The following is a 21,560-nucleotide window of genomic DNA, read 5'->3' as shown; positions in this document are numbered from 1 at the left end:
GTTGTGTTTTACACTCTGACCTGGATAGCCCAGGAGAGCCTGATCTCATCAGATCTCAGAAGCTAAGCAGGGTCGGCCTTGGTTAGTAATTGGATGGGAGAACTCCAGTGAAGACCAAGGTTGCAGAGGCAGGCAATGGCAAGCCACCTCTGTTAGCCTCTTGCTTTGAAAACCCCACCAGGAGTTGCCATAAGTCAGCTATGACTTGAGGGCCAGATTTCATTTCATGATATGTTTTATAATGCTCTGCTTTTCACTGTTAGCCAGCTTAGCAGGGATGAAAAGGCATGATATAAATTCTGTAAATAAATAAGTAAATTGATCAGTTGCAAGACTCAACAAGCCATTGTTTAAAACTCTGCACCTACAAGATCCCTTTGCAAACAAAGGCTGGTATTTTACTTTATTCTATTTCAAACAAGCTTGCATAGAATAAACATTCTTTCTAGTTATCAGGAATCAAGAAAGAAAACTAAGCCTTGCATGAAAAGTGTGGGTTTCTTTCTTTTTTTACACAATCTTGCACATAGTAGTTTGCAGTGGGGAAAAAATCCTATTATTGAAGGAGGGGCACAGACATGAGACAAGCAAGCTTATACATCAGTAGTGAAAAAATATCCTTCCCAGTGTGTCTGTGACATGCACGTTTGGTTGGGAAGACTTGCAGCTCTAAAAATTAATGTAGAAAACCAGTGTGTGTTAATAATACTAGAAGGTGGAAATGAACACACAGGAAGGCAACAGACATAAAATAAATTAAAGGCATTAATAAAAGCTTCTTTCCATATACAAATATCCTTTGGCTTTTTTACTTTACTGACGCCAACTGTACAAGCATTAATTTCCTAAGTGTAAAAAAAAATGTACAAAGTCTTATTTTAATTTTTTTTTTTACATGGAGAAGGAGATAGCTTAATAATGAATGTACCAGCTTCTCAATAAGAAAAGATTCAGCCCTTTGAAGCTGCGTTATCTCCGGTGAGCTGGAAATTAAAGTGTCGAAGTCCCATTCTGCAGCGCTTTAGCTGCAAGAAAGCAGCTCACCGGGCTTCATTATAAGAGACGGGGAGGCACTTAGGATCTTCTGTGTGATGCATAGCCATTGAAAGGTACCCAAGCTCTACAACGCGCAAGGATGTGTGGTGGCGGACACTACTGCCACCACCCTTAGCCTAATGCAGGCGGTCCTCCTTTTCATTGGAATGGGCTAGAAGTAGGGAAACCAAGCTACTGTTATACTTGGCCACTGGTCCCCTATTCCTCAGACAAGACTTGTGGGGGGAATGAGATCACGGGCTAATGACTTCATTTCTGCTAAACTGATGGCTCTCCAAAGTAAAGACAATCTCATGGCTAGACCATTGAGCCTCAAAGGTAGAGAGTATACTGCAAGGGTCTCCAATCTCGTTGAGCCTCTGGGCATTTTGGAATTTTGAGAATGACTTGGATACAATAAGATGGTATCCATCTAGGGCTGGAGGCCAATCACAAACTGGCAAGGCTGAAAGTCAAAACATCCTCTTACGATGGAGACAGTAGTCTACTGAATGGGTGCTCCTTGCAGACATGAAGGTGTCTTCTGGGTTCTTCTCCTAGGTTCTTCTGATGCACTTTCTCTGCTCTAACAAGGTGGAGGGAAGCAAGGACTATTTAATTTGGGGAAGCAACAAATGGGTGCTAGGAAACGCGTCACATTTGGAGATTCCTGGTGTTCCATGTGCACCGTGAGATGGTGATGGCTAAGGAAATTCACTTCACTGGGCTCTATATCCATTCCATGGTTCATACAAAGCTCACAATGTAAGACAACTTGACTCCAAATGATTCAAGGAAGCTACAAAAAGATTCAGGACTTGACCACTAGCAAGCCAAAATGGATCTTGTATCACCCTGTTACTTGACAGCACAAGCTCTCTTCATACCAGTATTCCTCAGGACGACATGACACTCTTCGTCAGAGAGGTTTCTTTTAAAACTGTGGTGCTGGTCTAGATACCGCATACTACAGTGCCCGGGCATGCCATATTAACATGCCAGGGATTGTACTGGAGTGTAAATATTCCGTATACAGATAAAAACAAAGCAGTTTAAATATGATACTGTGCATATGGAACCCTGCACAGGTTAATGTGGAATTAAAAAAAAATTACCAAGTGTCATGTTTAAACAAAGGCCTACTGCTGGGGTTCCCAACGTGGTGGCTGTGTGCTCCACGGCACTTGGCAACACCTTTCCTGGTATTCACCAATTGTTTTTAGAAAGTGGACGGGGGCCAAGTGGGGCTTTTGCCCAGCAGGGCTTCTGATTGGCCACTGAAAGTCTGGTTGGCTCTGAAGATTTCTAAAAAGTTGCTTCAGGAACAGCTGCCACCACAGTACAAGGATTTTCACTGCACTACTGTGTGTTCATTTTTAAAAGTGTCCTGTTGAGCAGAGCTTCTGCCTGAAATGCTGAGGAGTTACTTTTAAAGTTATGCATAATCTCACTCCTTGACATTTTGTGGTTGGCTCCACCTCCTGTGGCAGCCATTTTGTGGTTGGCTCCACCTCCTGTGGCAGCCATTTTGTGGTTGGCTCTACCTCCTGCACCAGCCATTTTGTGGTTGTGCTCACCGCTGCATGTCAGAATTCCAAAGGTGCCCACAGGCTCAAAAAGATTGGAGACCCCTGGCCCACTGCCAGAATAAAGGGGGTTGTGGCTGTAGTAACTTTACCACAAAGCAGCTGGCTGTGGGTATCCCCTGACAGACCAGGTTCTGCCGCCTCTCCTCGTTCTGCTGCACTGAAGACAGGGATGTGATTTCAGGGGTTCACTGCCACTGTCAGTGTAACACAGATCTACGTCAAGAAGAAATGTCTCAAACTTGATTTTCTTACTCTTTTAAAGGATTGGATTAGGAAGAGAGTCTCTGGAAGAATGGGCAAAGCCTTCATGATTTTGGCGGTCTAGAAAATCTTTCTCCAAAAAGGCTCCTCCAGCCAACCTCCAAATCATCACGATCAAGTTGTCTGCAGACGTCTTGTTTCCCACCATGAATATCTTGCAACACAAACAGTTTGTTACCTGTGCTGCTGTTGTCTTTCACCCCATCCCCGCCCCTCCATATCCTCACAGTAAGAAAGTTACAGTCGGATCCTTCCATGTTCTGGAATTAAGTGGGTCTGTTCCTTCTTGCCTTCTGCTCTTCCATTCATTCATACTGTTTATAAAACTTTGGAGAATGAAATGCATTGGCAGTGCAAAATGTGTGTGTGTGTGTGTGTGTGTGTGTGGAGGAACCATTAAGCAAAGTCAATGAGCAGGGTTGGAAGTATGGACGCAGATAAGGCTCCGCGGGCTAAGGAAAAATGTTATCTGCACGCACAAGACTCCACTGTCATGTTGGGATAAACTTTGAGTACCACATTCTTATTTTCATCAAAGAATAAGATGCTGAGAGACGACATCTTGTCCGGGACGCAGCAAGGCTCGGGAATCCCGGAGACGACCCCCACAGCTCTCACTATGCTTTGGATGGTGGCATGGTTGGATGGCTTTAAGGCCTGCAAGAAGAGAAGAAGGAAGAGGCTGAAACGAAGGTCAACAGGGCTGGCAATCTCTACAGCAGCAAAGCCAGTAAAGGGCAGGGACCGAGAGTCAAGACTGACCACGAAGGCTAGGCTTCAACTCTCCTACCGCATTAAGAAGCTCTCGGGGTGGCCTTGGGCCAGCGGAACTCTGTCGGCCTAGCCTACCCCGCTGAGCTGTTGTGAGGCTAACAAAGGAAAGGGGAGACACATATTTATTTGTTTGTTTGTTTGTTTTATTGCATTTCTAGACCGCCCTCCCTGTCAGACAGGCTCAGGGCGGTATAACAACATACAATTTGTACATACAGTTTAAAAACAATAAAAACATTATAAATAAACATTAAAACACTATTCCATATACACTAAAAATTTCTCAATTGGCGGATATAAATATTAAAATACGGTATTTTAGGCACAGGGCTTGGCTCTTACATCAAGCCCTGCGTCACACTTATGAGCTCCTGCATGGGTGGTGGAGGGTCTTCAGTGGTATGGCCGGCGAGAGGACAGCCTAGCCCCCACCAAATGCCTGGTGGAACATCTTTGTCTTGCAGGCCCGGTGGAAAGATAACAAATCCTGCCGGGCCCTAGTCTCCTCAGAGAGAGAGTTCCACCAGGTCGGAGCCAGGACCGAAAAGGCCCTGGCTCTGGTAGAGGCCAGACGGACCTCCCTGGGGCCAGGGACCATCAGCAACTGCTTATTAGCTGATTGAAGCGACCTCCGGGGAACATATGGGGAGAGGTGGTCCCATATGCCACCTTGCACCCCTTGGGAGAAAAGCGGAATAAAAATGCCACTTACATTGGAGGCATAATGCAGTAATACTGCCTTCAATACTTGAACACTGCTTCCTTATTGTGCTATTGTACGAACCCTTTTATTTTTCAGTTAGATTTTGCCTTTAGCCCTCTTCTTACACCCTCTGGGTAGATTGCTGCCACCAGGAATTATATTCCAAAATAGTTAATTTAAATTTCCCCTTTAATAACGTGCCCAAGTGTCAGGCTCCTTCGTGGGACTATGTGGCCCTGAGAATAGGAATGGGATAAATAGGAATAACATATACTCTGTGATGGAAAAAAAACCCCAAATAAACTTTTTTTCTAAAAAGCGTATCGTTTTCACACTAGTACTTAAGCTTGATGGTTTTAAAGATAGTTCTCCGTTCTTAAAGTTTCTTTACATAGGCTCAGTCACACAGATATACATAAACTTTCTCTCTCAGGTGCACACACAGTTTGCCTTCTTCAGACAGAATGAAAGTTCTTTCACAGATACACAAAGTTCAGGCTTCCACACAGGTTGCCTAACTGAACTAGAATCAATATTTCTCTCCAAAACACATAGACACCCTCAGGCTGCACACAGCATGCCTGCTTTTCCCTGACTAAAAATTCTCTCACTGCTCAGTAACTAAAACTGCAGTTCACTGCGCCCACACTCAGTCATCAGCCAATCATCTCACTCACTTATCCCTCTCTTTCACCCCCACTCTTCATCTGTACCACACCAAGCATTTAAACACACACACACACACACACACACACACACACACACACACAAACACACACACACACACACACACACAAAATAACCGCATGCTATTTCACTATATCTGATGAAAACAGACTTTTTAAAAAATGAAAGTGGAACATCAGAAGAGTTAACAGGTTATAGCATCAGAGCATTATACCATTATTGTGCTATAGCAATCTAGCAATTCTCCATTTTTAAAAAGATTGAAAATACCTCCACTGGCATATGTTTATTTTAATGCTTATTTAGTTATACCCCGCTTTTCTCCCTGAGCGGGGACCCAAAGTGGCTTTTCACATTGTTCCTCCCTCCTTTACTTAATCCTTAATCCTCACAACAACAATCTTGTGAAGGTAGGCTAGATTGAGAGATTGTGATGGGTACAAGGTCACCTGGCAGGTTTCCAGGTTGAATGAGGGGTTCAAATCTGGTTGTCTCAGGTCCTAGTCTGACACTGTAACCACGATATCACACCAGTCCTCAGTATAATGGTGAAAACAAATCAAGGAGGTGGGGAGAAATGAAGGGTAAGGCAAATAAAATGTGGAGGAAAACTGCCACGTGAATACTGCATTGTTACATGGAGAAATGTCAGCACGTGAAAGCAGCATTGGTTTAAGTACTGGCCAACTATAAAGAATGACCCAGAATTGGATAGAACGGCCAGTCCCTTGGACATTTGAGATCCCTCTATTATCTCCCGTTGTTCCTCCAGGAAGCATGCAACTGGTATACTAGATCTGATTTAGAAGTAATATTGTGATATGTTCTGTAAGACAGTTTACTGTGATTTTGGTAGCAATTTAATAAACTACTACATTGAAACAAGTTTTTTCAAAAGATTCATTTACTCCAATCCATTTAGGGACAATATTGTACAGACACAGGCACAACAGCTGTAGGGGGAATGAATGCCTGCCCATTTCAGCATTCTGAGCCCTGCTTGAGCAAAACTGGAATTCTGCCCATCAGCTGATCAGAAGGGAGATGGGTTTAGTCAAACAGCCCCTTCCTTCTTTGCCAAGGAGCTGATGGCTACGGCCCTTCTAGCCTTAGCTGCAAAGTGTACTCTATTGATTCAGTGCCTGTAGACCAGGTTAGTGCTTTCTTTTTTAATTTCCACAAGAGATGTGATTTTTTTCTTTCCATTCGACAGATTTCTAAGGACCTCTGGCTTTGAGGGAATGCCAACGACAAAAGATTACATGAGGGATTTAAGAAATATTTCTCCCTGCTCCAAAAGGGGCCAAAGCAGAATAGACTCAGGCTTGCCTTTAAAAATTTGCTGAAAGATGACAGAGGTGTCTCAATTCATAAGGAAATCTCTCTTTGACTTCTAAAGTACTGAAAGGGGAACAGCCTCCAACGGTATAGTTATTTGAGGTAACCTTATGGAATGAAAACCTAAACCATATTGCCTTGGTTTCTTAGGAAACTTTTCCAGAATTTCAACAATCGTAAAGAAGGAATAAAATAAAGCTGAAAAACAGACGAAGGACAATTCTCACAGACTACTTATATTTTTTCTGTAGGAATACAGCTTAAACCAGGACTTCTGTGCACAAATGAAGGGTGCTGATTGAATGCAGCCACCGCATGATTACATTAGAGATTCATGAAATATCCATTGTATCTTACAAGCGGCAAAGGACTGAGAGCAGAAGATGTGTACGGGACCTATTTTATTGGGAGGCCGAGCTTCTCCAAAGTCTATTAGATTTTCCTAATGGGGTTGCAAGCTTATTATTTTCTTTCCTGCTTCTTTGGTTTAACACACACAACAGCAGCAAAGATATTTGCTGGCCTGATATACAATATCACTCCTCTGTGGGAGTGGATTGGAAGCAGCTACTTATTCCATATATGTTAGGCTCATGTGAATTGAGGTTTTAAGTGTAACATATTTGGTTTTCCTTGTCTGAGAGACGCTTCACAGTGCCATGCTAAGCAGTTACAAACTTCTACAGTCACTGAAGTCAATAGGCTTAAAAGGGGGTAACTCCACTTAAGATGGCATTGCGAATCTCTTGTAACTCAGCCATTTCTATAGGTAGAGGAGCTGCATGTTTGAATGCAAGCTAATAACAGCGTCCCCACCCCACATGGTAATTCCCCGCATGGGGAAAAACAGGGAGAGAACACAAAGTTTTCCCCTGATGTGCTAGTTTTCTACTTGTGGTTTTTATGGGTATTTAGACAGTAATATCTGCCATCTTCTAGAATTTCATCCCCAAGAAACTCTGTAAGCTACTTCCTTTTCATCATCAAGCAAGAAACGAATCTGCATTTGAATTCTTTTCCTGCTTACTAAATCATTAATACTGGGGCTGCTTACTTAGATCCCTGACGGGATCTTCCCAGCAGTTTTTTCACAGTTCAGTGCAGCTGAGATACTGATTCAAATCAGGGCCACAATGTTTGTGTGGGAGGGTTTAACGCTTCCCTTTCTGCCTAGTTTTGCTAGCGGTTGTTTGGGCAGTGGCTTGACTGAGTGGTAGAACATCTGGTCCCCAGTTCAATCCCTGGCACCTCCAGGGGAAAAAAGGGCCAGGCAGTAAGTGATGGGCAAGACCTCTCTGCCTGGGATCCTGGAGAGCTGCTGCCAGTCAAAGCAGACAGTACCAACCCAGACGGGCCAATGGCAACCGCAACCTCATGTATATATATCCAGGGCTCATTTCGAGGGGGGACATGCAGGAATGCAGTTCCGGCAGTTCCCCAAAGAGGTGATATGTGGCCCCACCCACCTGACTCTCGGCCATTTTGGGCCCATTTCGGCCTGGATTGGGACTGAAACGGCCCAGATTGGGCCTCTGATGGGTGGTGGATCACTCTCCCGCTCAGCAGCGGCCTGATCCTGACCATTTTGTGCCCCTTTTCGGCCATTTTGGGCCCAATTTTGGCCCTGAATGGCCAGGATTGGGTCCAAAACAGCCAGGATAGGTGATGTCAGGGGGTGTGGCATATGCAAATCAGTTATGTTACTGACATACTTCCAGTGACGTCAAGGGGCATGACATATGCTAATGAGTTATGCTAATGAGTTCCTCCAGCTCTTTTTCTATGAAATGACCCCTGTATATATCCATGCATGTTGTTAGGCAGACACACTCTTGACCCATCTATTTCACTTACAGAAGGAATAGCTGAACAATTAGGGATCCCCCGCTCCCACCCTCCACCTCCTGCCCCCACTTACCTGGCTGGTGGGGGGGGAGGAAGCTCTCCCAGGGCGGGAGGGCAGCATGTGGCCTATGCAATGATGTCACTTCCCAGAAGTGATGTCATCATGCAGGCCGGGAGCGCGCACGTGATGAACTTTAAAAGGTAGGTGCTGGGCCTCTAACCTCCCGCCAAGTGGGTAGGGGGACCTGGCAACCCTATGAAAAATACATGTAGTTGCTTTGGTGAAACCACACACAGGAAACAAGTTAACTCCCTCCCTTCCCACCACACTACAGCCCCGATCCAAATCAGCCCCCCAGTGGCTGAAATGTCCCATTTCAAAACACAGATAAGATCCGAACCCACATCTTCTAGCACATCATCTGGTATGACTCTTAATCTTCTGCTCTTCCAATGAATGTTTATGAATTTATGCTTGCTGCATTTTTAATAGGACTTTTAAGTTTATATGTCATTTGGAAAATTAGTAAAGAAATTTGAACAAGCTTGTGAGAAGCCCATTTGCCTGGGGCAAGTGAGAATCATTTCTAGGCAATCATCCAAGGCCACCACTGTAAATAGTAATTTGCATGTGTGTTCGGGGGTGTCTATAAATGCACCACAAATTTCTAATAACCCATACGCTTGGATAGATGGGCTGCTAATATTTCTGGGCTAGTAACTTTTGCACATTCATTTGGCAGGCTGAAATAAGGGGCTGGATCCAACAAACTTTTCTGCTAGTTAAAAATGAAGTTATGTTGGGGACTGTGGAACTGGCATGGGACAGGGGTTGCAACAACAACAACAACAATAACAACAACAACAACATTCAATTTATATACCACCCTTCAGGACAACTTACCCCACTCAAAGTGGTTTACAAAGTATGTCATTATTAATTCCACAATAACAATCACCCTGTGAGGTGGGTAGGGCTGAGTGAGCGCCTAGAAGTTGTGACTGACCCAAGGTCACCCAGCTGGCTTCAAGTAGAGGAGTGGGGAATCCAACCCAGTTCTTCAGATCAGAGTCCTGCCGCTCTTAACCACTACACAAAATTGCCTCTAATAAGGGCTCAATCCACACGTCCTGGCGTCACGGTAAACGATCGCTAAACTTCCGGAAGTAGAGCATCTTTCTAGTGCAATTTCTGACTCATCGCGCGATGAGTCAGAAATCGCGCTAGAAAGATGCTCTACTTCCAGAAGTTTAGCGAACGTTTACCACAACGCCGGGATGCACAGGGACATGTGGATTTGCCCAAGGAGGTGAACTGGACAAGACTGAGTGAAGATGCTGACTGGATCAGCCCTAGTATCTTTTTTGATTCCACAGTCCTATATACACTTACTTGTTAGTATACCCCACTGAACATACTGGGTCTTACCGCTTAGTAATTAAGCATAACAACAACAACAACATTCAATTTATATACCGCCCTTCAGGATGACTTAACACCCACACAGAGCAGTTTACAAAGTATGTTATGATTATCTCCACAGCAAACACCCTGTGAGGTAGGTGGGGCTAAGATAGACTGACCCAAGGTCACCCAGCTGGCTTCAAGCGGAGGAGGGGGGAATCAAACCCAGCTCTCCCGATTTGAGTCCCATGCTCTTAACCACTACCCCAAACTGGCTCTCAAACTGGCATAGCATGGAGTGGTACATGATTATGCAAAGGAAGACTCGGTGCAGAATGTAGACTGGTCCCGGAGATAAAGCCAAGGGCTCTTTTTCCCCCATCCTGACAATAGGGTAAAACTAGGGTCTTCTCTAATTAAAACAGATCTCTAGATTACAGAGATCATCATCTATCCTGGAGAAAATGGCTGCTTTGGAGAGTGGACTCTACGGCACTATACCCCACTGGGGTCCCTCCAACCCTGCCCCCCTCCCCAGGGTCCATCCCCAGAATTCCCCAACCCGGAGCTGCCAATCCTAGATTAGACCAGATTTCAAAAGCCATTCTGTTCAATTCAAATATCCTCATTCTCTTCATTTCTCAACCTGATAAGAAACAAATCTAGTTTTTCATTCCTCATACCCAATTACTCCCATAAAACGAATGAACTTCTCCATGTTATTTGGATCTCAGCTGGGCACAGATGATGCACAAGCTGAATACCATATGAATGTTGTGGAAGAATCATCGGTGACAGCAGCGAAAATGAGGAGAACTGAAACCAACAACCAGACAATCAAAAGGATACTAAAGGGGCTGTATTGGCTCATTCTGCTTTATCACAAATAGCTGACTAGGAATGTCATTTGGGAAAGCACTGGTCAGTGAGGGAGGGAGAAGGATAAAAAATATGCTTGGATTAAAGCACCCCCAGCACATGTGGAATTTCGTTTCATGTATATCATGTATTTCACGGCCCAATGACCCTGCTGCTTACAGATTTTGTTCATATGTGTTCATTTGTGTTTATACACAGATGTATATATGTGAGTATACAAGCAGGGGACCCACAAGGACTCGAGGGGCTATCTCATGGGATCCTTTCCAGGCCTCTTTTGGTCTCCAAATCCAACCCTGCTCTCTGCATGGCTTTGCTTTACAAAAACCAAGGCTTAGAATGTTCAGCAATATTGTTGTGGTTGCCTAGCAACCTCAAAAATGGCCACTGAGAGCTTAGTGGGCATTCTTTTCTTAAAGCTACAGGCACTGTTCCTATTCTTTTGAGGCGCTGCAATTTTTTCTTTGTTTTTTAAGATTTCAGATTGTTCTGCAAACTTGGGACTTTCATAATGTCTGTGAACCTATTAATTATAGTCCATGGCCCAGTTTGGAATTGGATATATGATATCCATCTGTCAGGATATGGCCATCTCATGCATCTGATAAAGTGGGCTCTAGTCCGTAAAAGCTTAAACTAGAATAAAAATGTGTTCATCCTTAAAATGCGAAACTCCTGCTTGTTTTAACTTCCTTACTGTCATTCTCTGATAAAAATCTTAAAATGCTACCACTGAACCACAGGACTCAAAATAGTCTTTTATCCTCTTTCAACCAAGCTGTCTACTTGAGTTTGAACACACAAACACACACACACACACACAAACTGTCTTATTATATTTGGTGGTGTGGGACAGTAACCAGAGAACAGCTCCGGGGCAGAAAAGAAAGATTTCTTTTTGGGAAAGATGATGTATATTAGGCTTCCATATACAGCAGCTATGCGGAGGAGGGGGAAGCACTCCAATCTATGGGTTTTCCACCTGCAGTGCTTTCTGTGTATCTGAATTAGCTCTATGTTACAGCATGGCCTCAGAGACCAAAGCCACTGAGCTAGCAGAAAGTAAGACTGTTAAGGAAGAATAGTATCTGACAACGCACGTTTCCTTTCTACTCAAGGGAAGGTTAATGGAAACCAAACAAGGAAGAGAAGGACAGGGGAACCAAGTAATGGCACAAAGGAGAGTGAGACAATAAGGAACGAATGTAAGTGAGGTGAGATCAGGAGGATCTTGAAAGGCTTTCCCAAGTTTATGGAGAATCTTTGGTCCTTTCAAAAGAGTTAAAGTAATTTTGAGAAAAAGAGAATGCTTATTTTATTTAACACAGAAAGAACCACCACCACCACCCCACACACATAAAATGTACTGCAAAACTAAATGATCCCTGAACTGTGTTTGCCAAGATACACCAAAATGATTTTGGTCATGCAGTTGTGCAATGTTACTAGTGTGTAATCCAGAAGTGATGGCATGATGTTGCGGAGGACTACTCTAGGCATTGCCGAAAACTCTATGGTTAACCCTCCCTCCCATTTTTCTCCCACCAGCAAGAAAGGGGGGGAAATCCTGGCTTGAGCACTAGTGAAGGGCTGGTTCTCTGGCCAACCCACTCTAGCAACTGCTTGGGGTGCCACAATGAGGCGAGTGACAGTGCACTGCATGGGCTCAGAGCATTCTCAGCCATCAGTGGCATGGGAGGGGACTGGCATTTTCTCCAGGGTCCACATTGCTCCCTCAGCAGCAGCAGCTTGGCCCCAGTAGGTGAAGGGTGTAACTTGCTTGTGGCCCTGGTAGCAACTGGTCTGTTAGGCCGTGTTGAGACCTAAACTAATTAATTAATTCCAGGTTCCTGTGAGCCCCAATACTAGCCAACTGAGGAGACTAGCTGTTGTGTCTCTGAATGGTTGTCTATCACATTCAAACCTGCTTCTGTTTGGGGTGAGTAGTGCCATTAAGTCCTACACTACAGAAACACAGCAACATTACTTCCTCCTCAGTCCAGAAGAAGCTGCTCTTTGCATCTCTGCATGAGTCACTGTTCTGGGCTTGCCTCTTTCCAGTCAGCGACTCATTCAGGAACAGCGGGGTTGACCTAATTCTTACTCTTGCTCATTCTAAACACATGCTTCCATGCAAGACTGAATTGCAACCCCAATTATAATTCAGGAAAAAAAGTGGAGCTCAGTTCTGAGAAGTATGGGCAGAACTGGCGTGAAAGGATTTGACCTTCAATACTGTTGGGCTCAAGTGAATGTTCAGTGAGTTCATCTCCTAGAAAAGCTTTAAAAATATTTATTGTATTTATCAGATCCCTACTATCACCTCTCTGCTCTGCTTTTCCACTAAAAAATTAACACTCAATGTAGTCTACTAATCTAAAACCAGGAAAAAGGTTATCCAAATGAAAACAAAAACCCACCATTAAAAGGCCAAACTAAAGAGGTTTTTTTTTAAAAAAAGCTGTCACTTACAGACTAGATGCCAAGAGTCTGTTCACAAGAAATTGAATGGGGAAGAAAAACTATTTGGAATCCCTTCCAGTAAGACGCACAATCCCAAATTCCCTGTGAGGAGTCTATATATGCAGTCAGAGATTTGAACAGATTAATCTCCCCTGCCATTTTTTTTCCTTTGAGTGAAAATTGCCTCAACATATTTTTTTGCATCCTGAAGTTTACTCAGTCTTCCTTAAGCCTATTCCCTGCCTTTTGGTTCATTTATGAAGTCATATTTTTCTGTACACTTGGAGAGTCCCCCCCCAAGAAATTTTCCCTTCATTGTGGGTGGTCCTGATGTCTCTGCACCCAAACCTCCCCCAGGAGCCAGGCTTGGCCTGGCAACTCTACTCAGCTCTGAAGGCCAGAGAGGGTGTAACATTCAGAGACGGGCCTCTGATCTAGCAGTTCACTGACAGGCAGGTTCATATGGAAGTTGTTTCCTTATTACAGTGTCTAATTGCTCTACATGATCCACTTTTTAGGAATTTCAGTGGGCTGTTCTTACCATGTTTTATGCTATCATAGCCTTGTTACCAGTATCAATTAATTTTCACTTAACCTTCTCCCTGAGTAAACTTCATCGCCTTGCTTGTCCGTTTGTAACTGCTAATCCTGTTCTAGCCACTTACATAGAGAATTTACAAATGAAATACTCATGGAATTCACACCCAACAACTCCCTTTGTAGTGTTCTCCTGAGGTAGAATTCTTAGTTTGCTTTCCCTCCACATATCTGAGGAAGTGAAATGCAAAAACTCATATAGAAATAAATGTTGTTGGTCTTTTAAGTTGTCATTGAACTTCTGTTTGACTTTACTGTAATAGACTAATGGGGTTGCCCTTTTGCAGTAATACGATAGCAAGCAGTCTCTAAGACACCCCAGTTCCAGATTGCTTACGGCTTTTATACCTCAACATTAACTCTTTGACCTGTGCTTAGAAACGAACTGGGAGTTTGAGGTATTTCAATATGGAGGAAAATATATTCCCAGCAGCCAATCCCATGAAAAACCTGTCCATCATTTTCTGGACCAAGGAAGCTTCCATTCACTTGCTTGTCCTCTCCCTTTGGGTGGCAGCAGCTGACGCTTCACTGCCCAGGGCCGGATCGATGGGGGGTGGGGGCAGGGGGATAGTCTGCCCCCACCGCTGCCAAAGAGGGGGCACTGGGCGCAGCTGCCAGCCCCCGGGAGCATGCTGGAGCTGGCAGGGGCAGTGCAGGTGGCTGAACGCAGGGCTGGGAGGACAGGGAACGCGCGGCAAGCCGGCCGCCATGTCAATGGGGCAGGCAAATGGTGCAGGTGGCCTCCCAGCCCTCCGCTCAGCCACCTGCGCTGCCCCCGCCAGCTCCGCGGCACACCGTGCACCGGGGTGGCCGGCTTGCCGCACAGGCAGCACAGAAGTGACATCATCACGCAGCGCCGGGAGTGTATGTGCTACGCATGCACAGGAGAGAAAGCCGGACTTGGGTTGCCCTGGGCGCCAGCAACCCTAGATCCGGCCCTGTCACTGCCACCTGTTCACGTTCCTGGTTAGTGGCTAATTGGAAACAAGAATAGAAAGCAGGAGCCACTACTTGCTTTCTGCCTCTGATTGGATACCAAGGATACAGCCACAGCTGCCTTCCGTCCTCTGTCTAAATTAAACATGGTCAGATATTTCATTTTTTGTTTTTCTTGAGTTTTCTGTTTCATCTACTTTTCCATAGCTGGTGTTCCTAATGTATTTGCTTCTTCTACGGCATTTATATGCAACAGAGATGCCATTTTTTATTTCAGACAAAGCATAAACAAAGATGTCCATTTGGACAGAGATATTACTATTGAATTTCAACTGCAATATTAACTGCAATCAACTAGAAATTCAACAGCAAGATTAACTGTAAATGTTTTTAATCTATTAATGGGCCAGGTGAAGGGCGGCAGGCCTGAACCAGGACTACAAGTAGTAGGAAGTTCTCAGTGAGCTGTAGCCCTTTTAAGTTAAAGAGCCTGCCTCAAAACAACAACAGCTAGGGCACATATCCTGACCTGGATAGCCCAGGTGAGCCTGATCTTGTCAGATCTCAGAAGCTAAGCAGGGTCGGCCTTGGTTAGTAATTGGATGGGAGACTAACAAAGACCAGGGTTGCAGTGGCAGGCAATGGCAAACCACCTCTGTTAGTCTCTTGCTCTGAAAACCTCACTGGGGGCGGTGGGGTGGTGGGTGTCACCATAAATCAGTTATGACTTGATGGCATTCTGTACCATCACATAGTGTGTTTACACCTTTCTTTTGGGATCTCTTGCTCAATCTATTGTGATGCTAGTGGGTACACATGTGAACATTCTTCATTTTAAAATAAATGCTTTCAAATTCTGAAATGCCAGTAGCTGTTCTCCGCACCACATAAACTTCCAATATACAGATACACTATTTTAAAATGGCTGCCAAAGAAAAGAGGGTGGTCTGTTGGCAAATTTCTGCCCCCCTCCCCCCCCACACACACTGCTGCACAAATACAGTACGCAGTCTCAGATGCTGGGGTGGCAAGAGATGCAGGCACGGGGCGCAGCCCCCAAATGGCAAACCTACACAGAAGAACTGGGAGCCTTGGCCCTCTCAGCGAGTAATTCCTACAAAGGCCAAACGGTCATCTCTTGCCTTGGAAATCCCAGCAGGGGTCACCGTAAGTCAGTTATGACTTGATGGCGCTTTCCGCCACCATGACCAGTGATGGTGCTATATGGATTGATAAAAATAATAAATAACTGTAACAGGTTGGAATTAACTAAGGTCACAAAAGCTTGCAGGCTGTTGTGTAGGAGAAAGGAAGGAGATGGTGAGGTCTGAAATCTGAGTTGGGACAGCTGCTAGCAATTCACTGTCAACAGGTCGTCCAGTTCAGCAAGCATGTGATATAGACCCTTTCCGAGGGAGCCCAGCTCTCTCAGCCGTAGGCACAGAAAGCAACTTTCTGGCATTGCCTGAAGGATACCATATCCATTTGCAAAGGAAAAATTTTCTTTAACATCTGGAAGAAACACAGTCTGAACGCGGCCAGCAAATCCCTTCAAAATTGCTCCCCCCACCCCCGCACAGCCATTTCTTTTTAATTTGTTGAATTTTAGTATTTGTGTGTGTGCCTTATAGGATTAGCACAAGAGTTCCAGTGTCAGCACAATGCAGCTGAGTAAGGCAATGCTCCACTCCCCAAATTCCCCTCCCAACTGTTAAACTGCCTTTTTTGTTCAGTTGTTAGCTTCCCTCCCTTCCCCAAGCAGCAAAAAGCTCGGAGACACAGGTTTAGTTTGAGGAAGCACTGTAGAGTCATGGTGCCATTTTTTAAATAATGTGTCACTATTTGATATTTTACAAACACAGAAGCCATATAGTGAAAGGCAAGTAGACTCCAGAAAACAGGCACTATATCCCCAGGGAGCAACCAAAGCAGCCAACCCACTTTCAGCGCTTCCCCACCTAAAAACTCTCAGCACTCTCTTTGCCATTATCCATTCAAGGTGCATGCTGCTGCTTGCTGTCTCTTAACCCTACCAGCCTCTCTCGGCTGTGGGTGTCCCATCATTCCCCATCAAAACTTGAGGGAAGCGGACAAGTGTCCAACCTGTGTCAGGCGTCACTTGTAGCTTGGCTCTGAGATACCAGGCAGCCCTAGCCTGCTACCCGAGTCTTTGATGGAGACTGAACCTGGGGCCTTCTGCATGCAAACCAATGATGAGTTACAGCCCCTTTCCAGAAGGTTGCCACAAACTAATTCACTGATCAGTTGACTATTCCATGTTTTATTATAGTTCCAGGGTACAAGAATCCGAGGGTCTCTCTAGATTACACATTTCTGCAATGGCATGCACTGGTTTTAACATGCTCCCTGCAGATGCATGTCAGCCGAGGGGAACTGCTTCATTTTCAAAAAGAGAGCTCAAATGAGCTCAGAACAGGGCCTCAAGGAGAGGGAGCGCTCCTGCCTCCCCCAAAGCCATTTTCCTGCACAAACCAGCACAGATTCTCCACATGGAGCTACAAAATCAGTGAAATAACTCCCCTCACACACATTTTTCATGTGAGAAAACAGCATTGGGGGAGGGCAGGAGCCTTTCCTCACCCTGTGGTGCCATTCTGAGCTCCTTTGTGCTTTCTTCTTTAAAAATGAAGCAGTTCCCCTCAGCCGATGTGTCTCTGCGGGGAGCACGTTATAACCAGTGCATGCCTGTGCGGAAATGTATTGTCTAGAGAAACAGCAGTTCCAAACCAGGTTTTATTTATAACTCTGAGTATAGGCAAGTTGTTATGAAGGACTGTAGAAGGCCTCTTTCTCTTTTCTTTGCTTCATAATTTCAATAGAGTAATTGAAATTTCAATTTCAATTAAGTTAAATTGAATTTCAACTCCACATTTTCTGTGGAATCCCTTTCTAAGAAGTCCACTGGTCCCTTCAGACTGCGAGGAAGAAGGGGAAACCATATTTCTTTTCAGAAACTTTTTGGGATTATGTGGTTGATGCTTTAACCTGCTCTGTTTTGTGCTTTTATGTAAATAATCTTCTTGTTGTACTGTTCAGTGCCCTCGGAGGCGTTAAGCAAGCCAAATGGCAGCTTAAAATAAGTAAGTCTATAGATATGTTTTTTTTAAAACCCAGAAGGCCACAAGGCAACAAATCTTCCCAAAAGAAATAGATTATTTCAGAATGTGGCTCATGGCATATAATTTGTACGTACAGGTGCCAAACTAAGCCGGGCAAATAGCAGGAGGTTTGGGGGGGGTGGCATGGTGGGGGTTCTGCAACTCCTAGAGCCACCCGTTGTCACTTCTGGGTTGTTTCTGGAAGTGGTGTACCCAGGGCTTTTTTCTGGGAAAAGAGGTGGTGGAACTCAGTGGGTGGCTCTCGGAGAAAATGGTCACATGGCCGGTGGCCCCGCCCCCTGATCTCCAGACAGAGGGGAGTTTAGATGGCAATCTAAACTCCCCTCTGTCTGGAAATCAGGGGGCGGGGCCACCGGCCATGTGACCATTTTCAAGAGGTTCCGGAACTCCGTTCCCCCGCGTTCCCCCTGAAAAAAAGCCCTGGATTTACCGGCATAGATGCCGGCAGCATTTTTAATTTTCTCTTGCCGCCTCTTGAAATAGCAGTGGACAGCATCAGCAATCAGCCAAGGGGATACCTGGCAAGCCTACATATGTGTGTGTTTTATTGCCTTGTTCTTGTATCTTTAATAGCAGCCCTGTGTGTGAAAGGTGCCATCAAGTTGTAGCTGAATTATGTCGACAACTCATGGCATTTTCAAGGCAAGAGATGAGCAGAGGTGGTTTGCCATTGCTTGTCTCTGCACAGCAACCTCGGACTTCCTTGATGGTTTCCCATTATGGTTACTATGGGTGGGTGGTGGTATGCCCTGGTGTTCTTTACTTTGGGCTCATGCTCCCAGCAGGGTGTGATGACAATATCGCTTCTGGAACTGACATCATTGTGCTGGCTGTGGGGATGCTCCCGTGCTTCCCGCATTGTTTGGGGCCAAAATCAGCTCCATGCGAAGCACGGATGCACTCCCACAGCCAGCACAATGGCGTCACTTCCAGAAGTCGCATCACTGTTACACCCTGCCAGAAGTGCATGCGCTGCATGCTTGTCTGGGTTGCCCGTGGGTGGCAGGTGATCACTGGGTGGCTTGCCACCTCCCGCAGATCACCAACGAATGATGGAGATGGGGCAAACTAGTAGGTACCTGGGAACCCTATTTCCCATTCAAGCACTAACCTGAGCCTATCCTGCTTAGTTTCTGAGATCTGACTAAGGTATCCTGGGCTATCCAGGACAGGGAATGGCAGCTTTGCACATAGAAAATTGGCAGGCAAAGCTTTCCTACTATATAAAAGGCTAACTGTGTTCCAGACAAGTCACTTCCTACCCTGGTGCTCATCATCATCAACAACTGCACTTATATACCACTCTTCTGGACAGATTAGTGCGTCATCCAGAGTGATGAACAAGTTAGTATTATTATCTGCACTACAAAGCTGGGCCGCTGGGGCTGAAAGGAGTGGCTTACCCAAGGCCACCTACTGAGCTCATGGCAGTACTGGGATTCAGCACTATATTTATTATATATTAATGTATATTTATGATTGAACGTTTTTAAATTTTGATTGTTTTTATATTGTATGAATGAAAATTTTAATATTTTTAATTTGCTGTAATCCGCCCTGAGCCCTTCGCAGGGAGGGCGGAATAGAAATGCAAAGTAAATAAAATAAAATAAAAATAAACCAGTAAAGCACTGATTTGCAGCTGAACCACTTAACCACTGTGCTACAGCAGCTCTCACTTTTCCTGGCATGGCGATAAAAACGTCACTTGCCCATATTTCCGTGTGACAGGATGGAAACAACCAATGCAGGTGATATTCTAACCGTAAGGAGCATTTTTTTTGTGTTCTCTTTGTACCTAGGATCCAAATTGATGGATTTATTCTAAAATATTATGTTTTATATATAACACATCTTTATGTGCATGCATAATCACATATTGCTGTTCCTTGGCTCTGCTGAACCTCCAGAGGATTCTTTCTAAATTAAATTCAAATCCTTATAAATCTACAAGGTGGAAATTTGGAACTGCTGACACAGCCTTAACCCAGAAGAGAGCTTAAGAGATGACCATAATGTTAAATCCTTGGTGTTAGGTCGCAGAAAGACCAGATCAAATTGCTATTAACATTAATAAAACTACTACAATTTTATTTGTCGAGGTGCTGATGTGATAAGGCTCCATCAACACATGATAAAGCCCTCATGTAGGGGAAAAACACAAGGACTTTGTATCACGTGTGTGATGGGAGTTTTGTGCTTCTCTGAGCCAAGATACAAGTGACGAATGACACTTGCCTGGCAAGTGAACAGACTCACGTGTCTTCCTCCCTGTTCACTTGCCATTCACTTGTGCTTCACTTGATCACTACGTGGAGGGCAAGTGAACAGGGAGGAACACACGTGTGAGTCTGTTCACTTGCCAGGCAAGTGTAATTCGTCACTTGTAGCTTGGCTCTCTCTCTCTCTCTCACACACACACACACAGGCTCTTTTATGACTGCAACCAAAGCAAGCAGGGAGAAAGGGGTGAAGGAAATGCATCACAATGTTTGTAAAAATCCTTTCTAACATGCAACCCATTTTATTGTTTGCAGTTATGAACTCATGGCAGGTCCTCAAGCCAGACATCTTGTCAGTCGACAACCCCAAACTTGGTAAGTTGTATTTAGATCAGGCCTGAATCTGGATAACTAGAGTGAGTGAGAAGGACTGGGAAAAGTCTGCAATGTAGTCACCAGCAGACACCAATAGAATTTGTAGTGAAAGCTAATATACTATGGCTGTTGTTTGCTTCTTTTAGATTTTTTCCCATGGTCACTGGTTTCGGTTTGCCTTGGATTTGTTGCTGCGGTTGACCGTTCTTCCTTTCACATAAAGTAAAAGTTGTACATCGTTGCCACACAGCTTGTTAAAAACTAACACTGAAAATGCATTAACTTTCATGGGGAAAACTTAACACAAGGAAAGAGAAACTGCAAACTGAAAAGAAAGACTTGCGGGTTCGTTTCTCAGAAGGGAGAAACAAAACTGAAATGGGGAGGGGGTGATTCAACTTGAAGTAGGAAACTTGCAAAATTCAGTCACATCTCTCGTTGCAATGGATCACGGCGTTCACGTCACATGAAATGTACAACGGGCGAGCAGAGACTCTCTCCAGACGTTCTGACGGACCAGTTCGGGGCAGAGCCAGCTGGCGTGATCTGCCCCTCTGCCCCACACAGCCATGTATTTTTTGACATATGCAGAACCCTCATAAGAGGTGCTTTCCTAGATCAGATCAATGTCCCACCTAGCCCAGTATCTCATTCACATAAGGGCCAACCACTTGTCCTACAGGGCCAACAAACAGGCCTAGAGGCCTTCCCTGAACGTTGCCTCCTAGCACTGGAATTCAGAGGCTTATAGCCTTGGGCAGGGCTTTTTTTCTGGGAAAAGAGGTGGTGGAACTTAGTGGGTTGCCAGCACAGGGAGCAACTCTTGGTGGGAGGTGGTGCCCCTGGTACCACATGTGCATGCGCAAAGTGCACGCATGATCCCAGGGCCAATGACGTCAGTTTGGGTCAGCTGAAACAAGGGAGGAGTTTTTAAAAATCGCCAAGGGCAATTTCGCCCTCGGCGAAAATGGTCACATGGCTGGTGGCCCCACCCCAATCTCCAGACAGAGGGGAGTTTAGATTGCGCTCCGCGCCGCTCCAGCGGAGCAGAGGGCAATCTAAACTCCCCTCTGTCTGGAGATCAGGGGGTGGAGCCACCAGCCATGTGACCATTTTCAAGAGGTTCTGGAACTCCGTTCCACCACGTTCCAGCTGAAAAAAAGCCCTGGGGCTTGTGCCTTCCGGCACCCAATCCACAGCATTTATTGCCGGTACTGTGAGCTTTAGGAATGGGCTACAGCTTTTATAAAGCATTAGACACTGTCGTATTTTTAGATATGGGCATGCAGGGGATATAAGAAATGATTA

The 21,560-nt window shown here is 44.9% G+C and overlaps 1 protein-coding gene across 1 annotated transcript in view; it reads right to left on the bottom strand.

The window, feature by feature from the left end:
• Positions 1-372: 372 nt before the first annotated feature.
• BMP3 (bone morphogenetic protein 3) overlaps positions 373-21,560 on the bottom strand; it is a 51,788-nt gene continuing 30,600 nt past the window's right edge. The window contains exon 3 of the mRNA XM_054990607.1: positions 373-3,542. Coding sequence (XP_054846582.1) covers positions 3,351-3,542 — 192 coding nt within the window. The 3' untranslated portion in view covers positions 373-3,350. The remainder of the gene's footprint in view (positions 3,543-21,560) is intronic.

The sequence above is a fragment of the Eublepharis macularius genome, chromosome 10, assembly GCF_028583425.1.
Source record: "Eublepharis macularius isolate TG4126 chromosome 10, MPM_Emac_v1.0, whole genome shotgun sequence".
NCBI classification, from domain to species: Eukaryota; Metazoa; Chordata; class Lepidosauria; order Squamata; family Eublepharidae; genus Eublepharis; species Eublepharis macularius.
The sequence above is the reverse complement of the archived record's forward strand: the minus strand, read 5'-3'. Positions and strand labels throughout refer to the sequence as shown.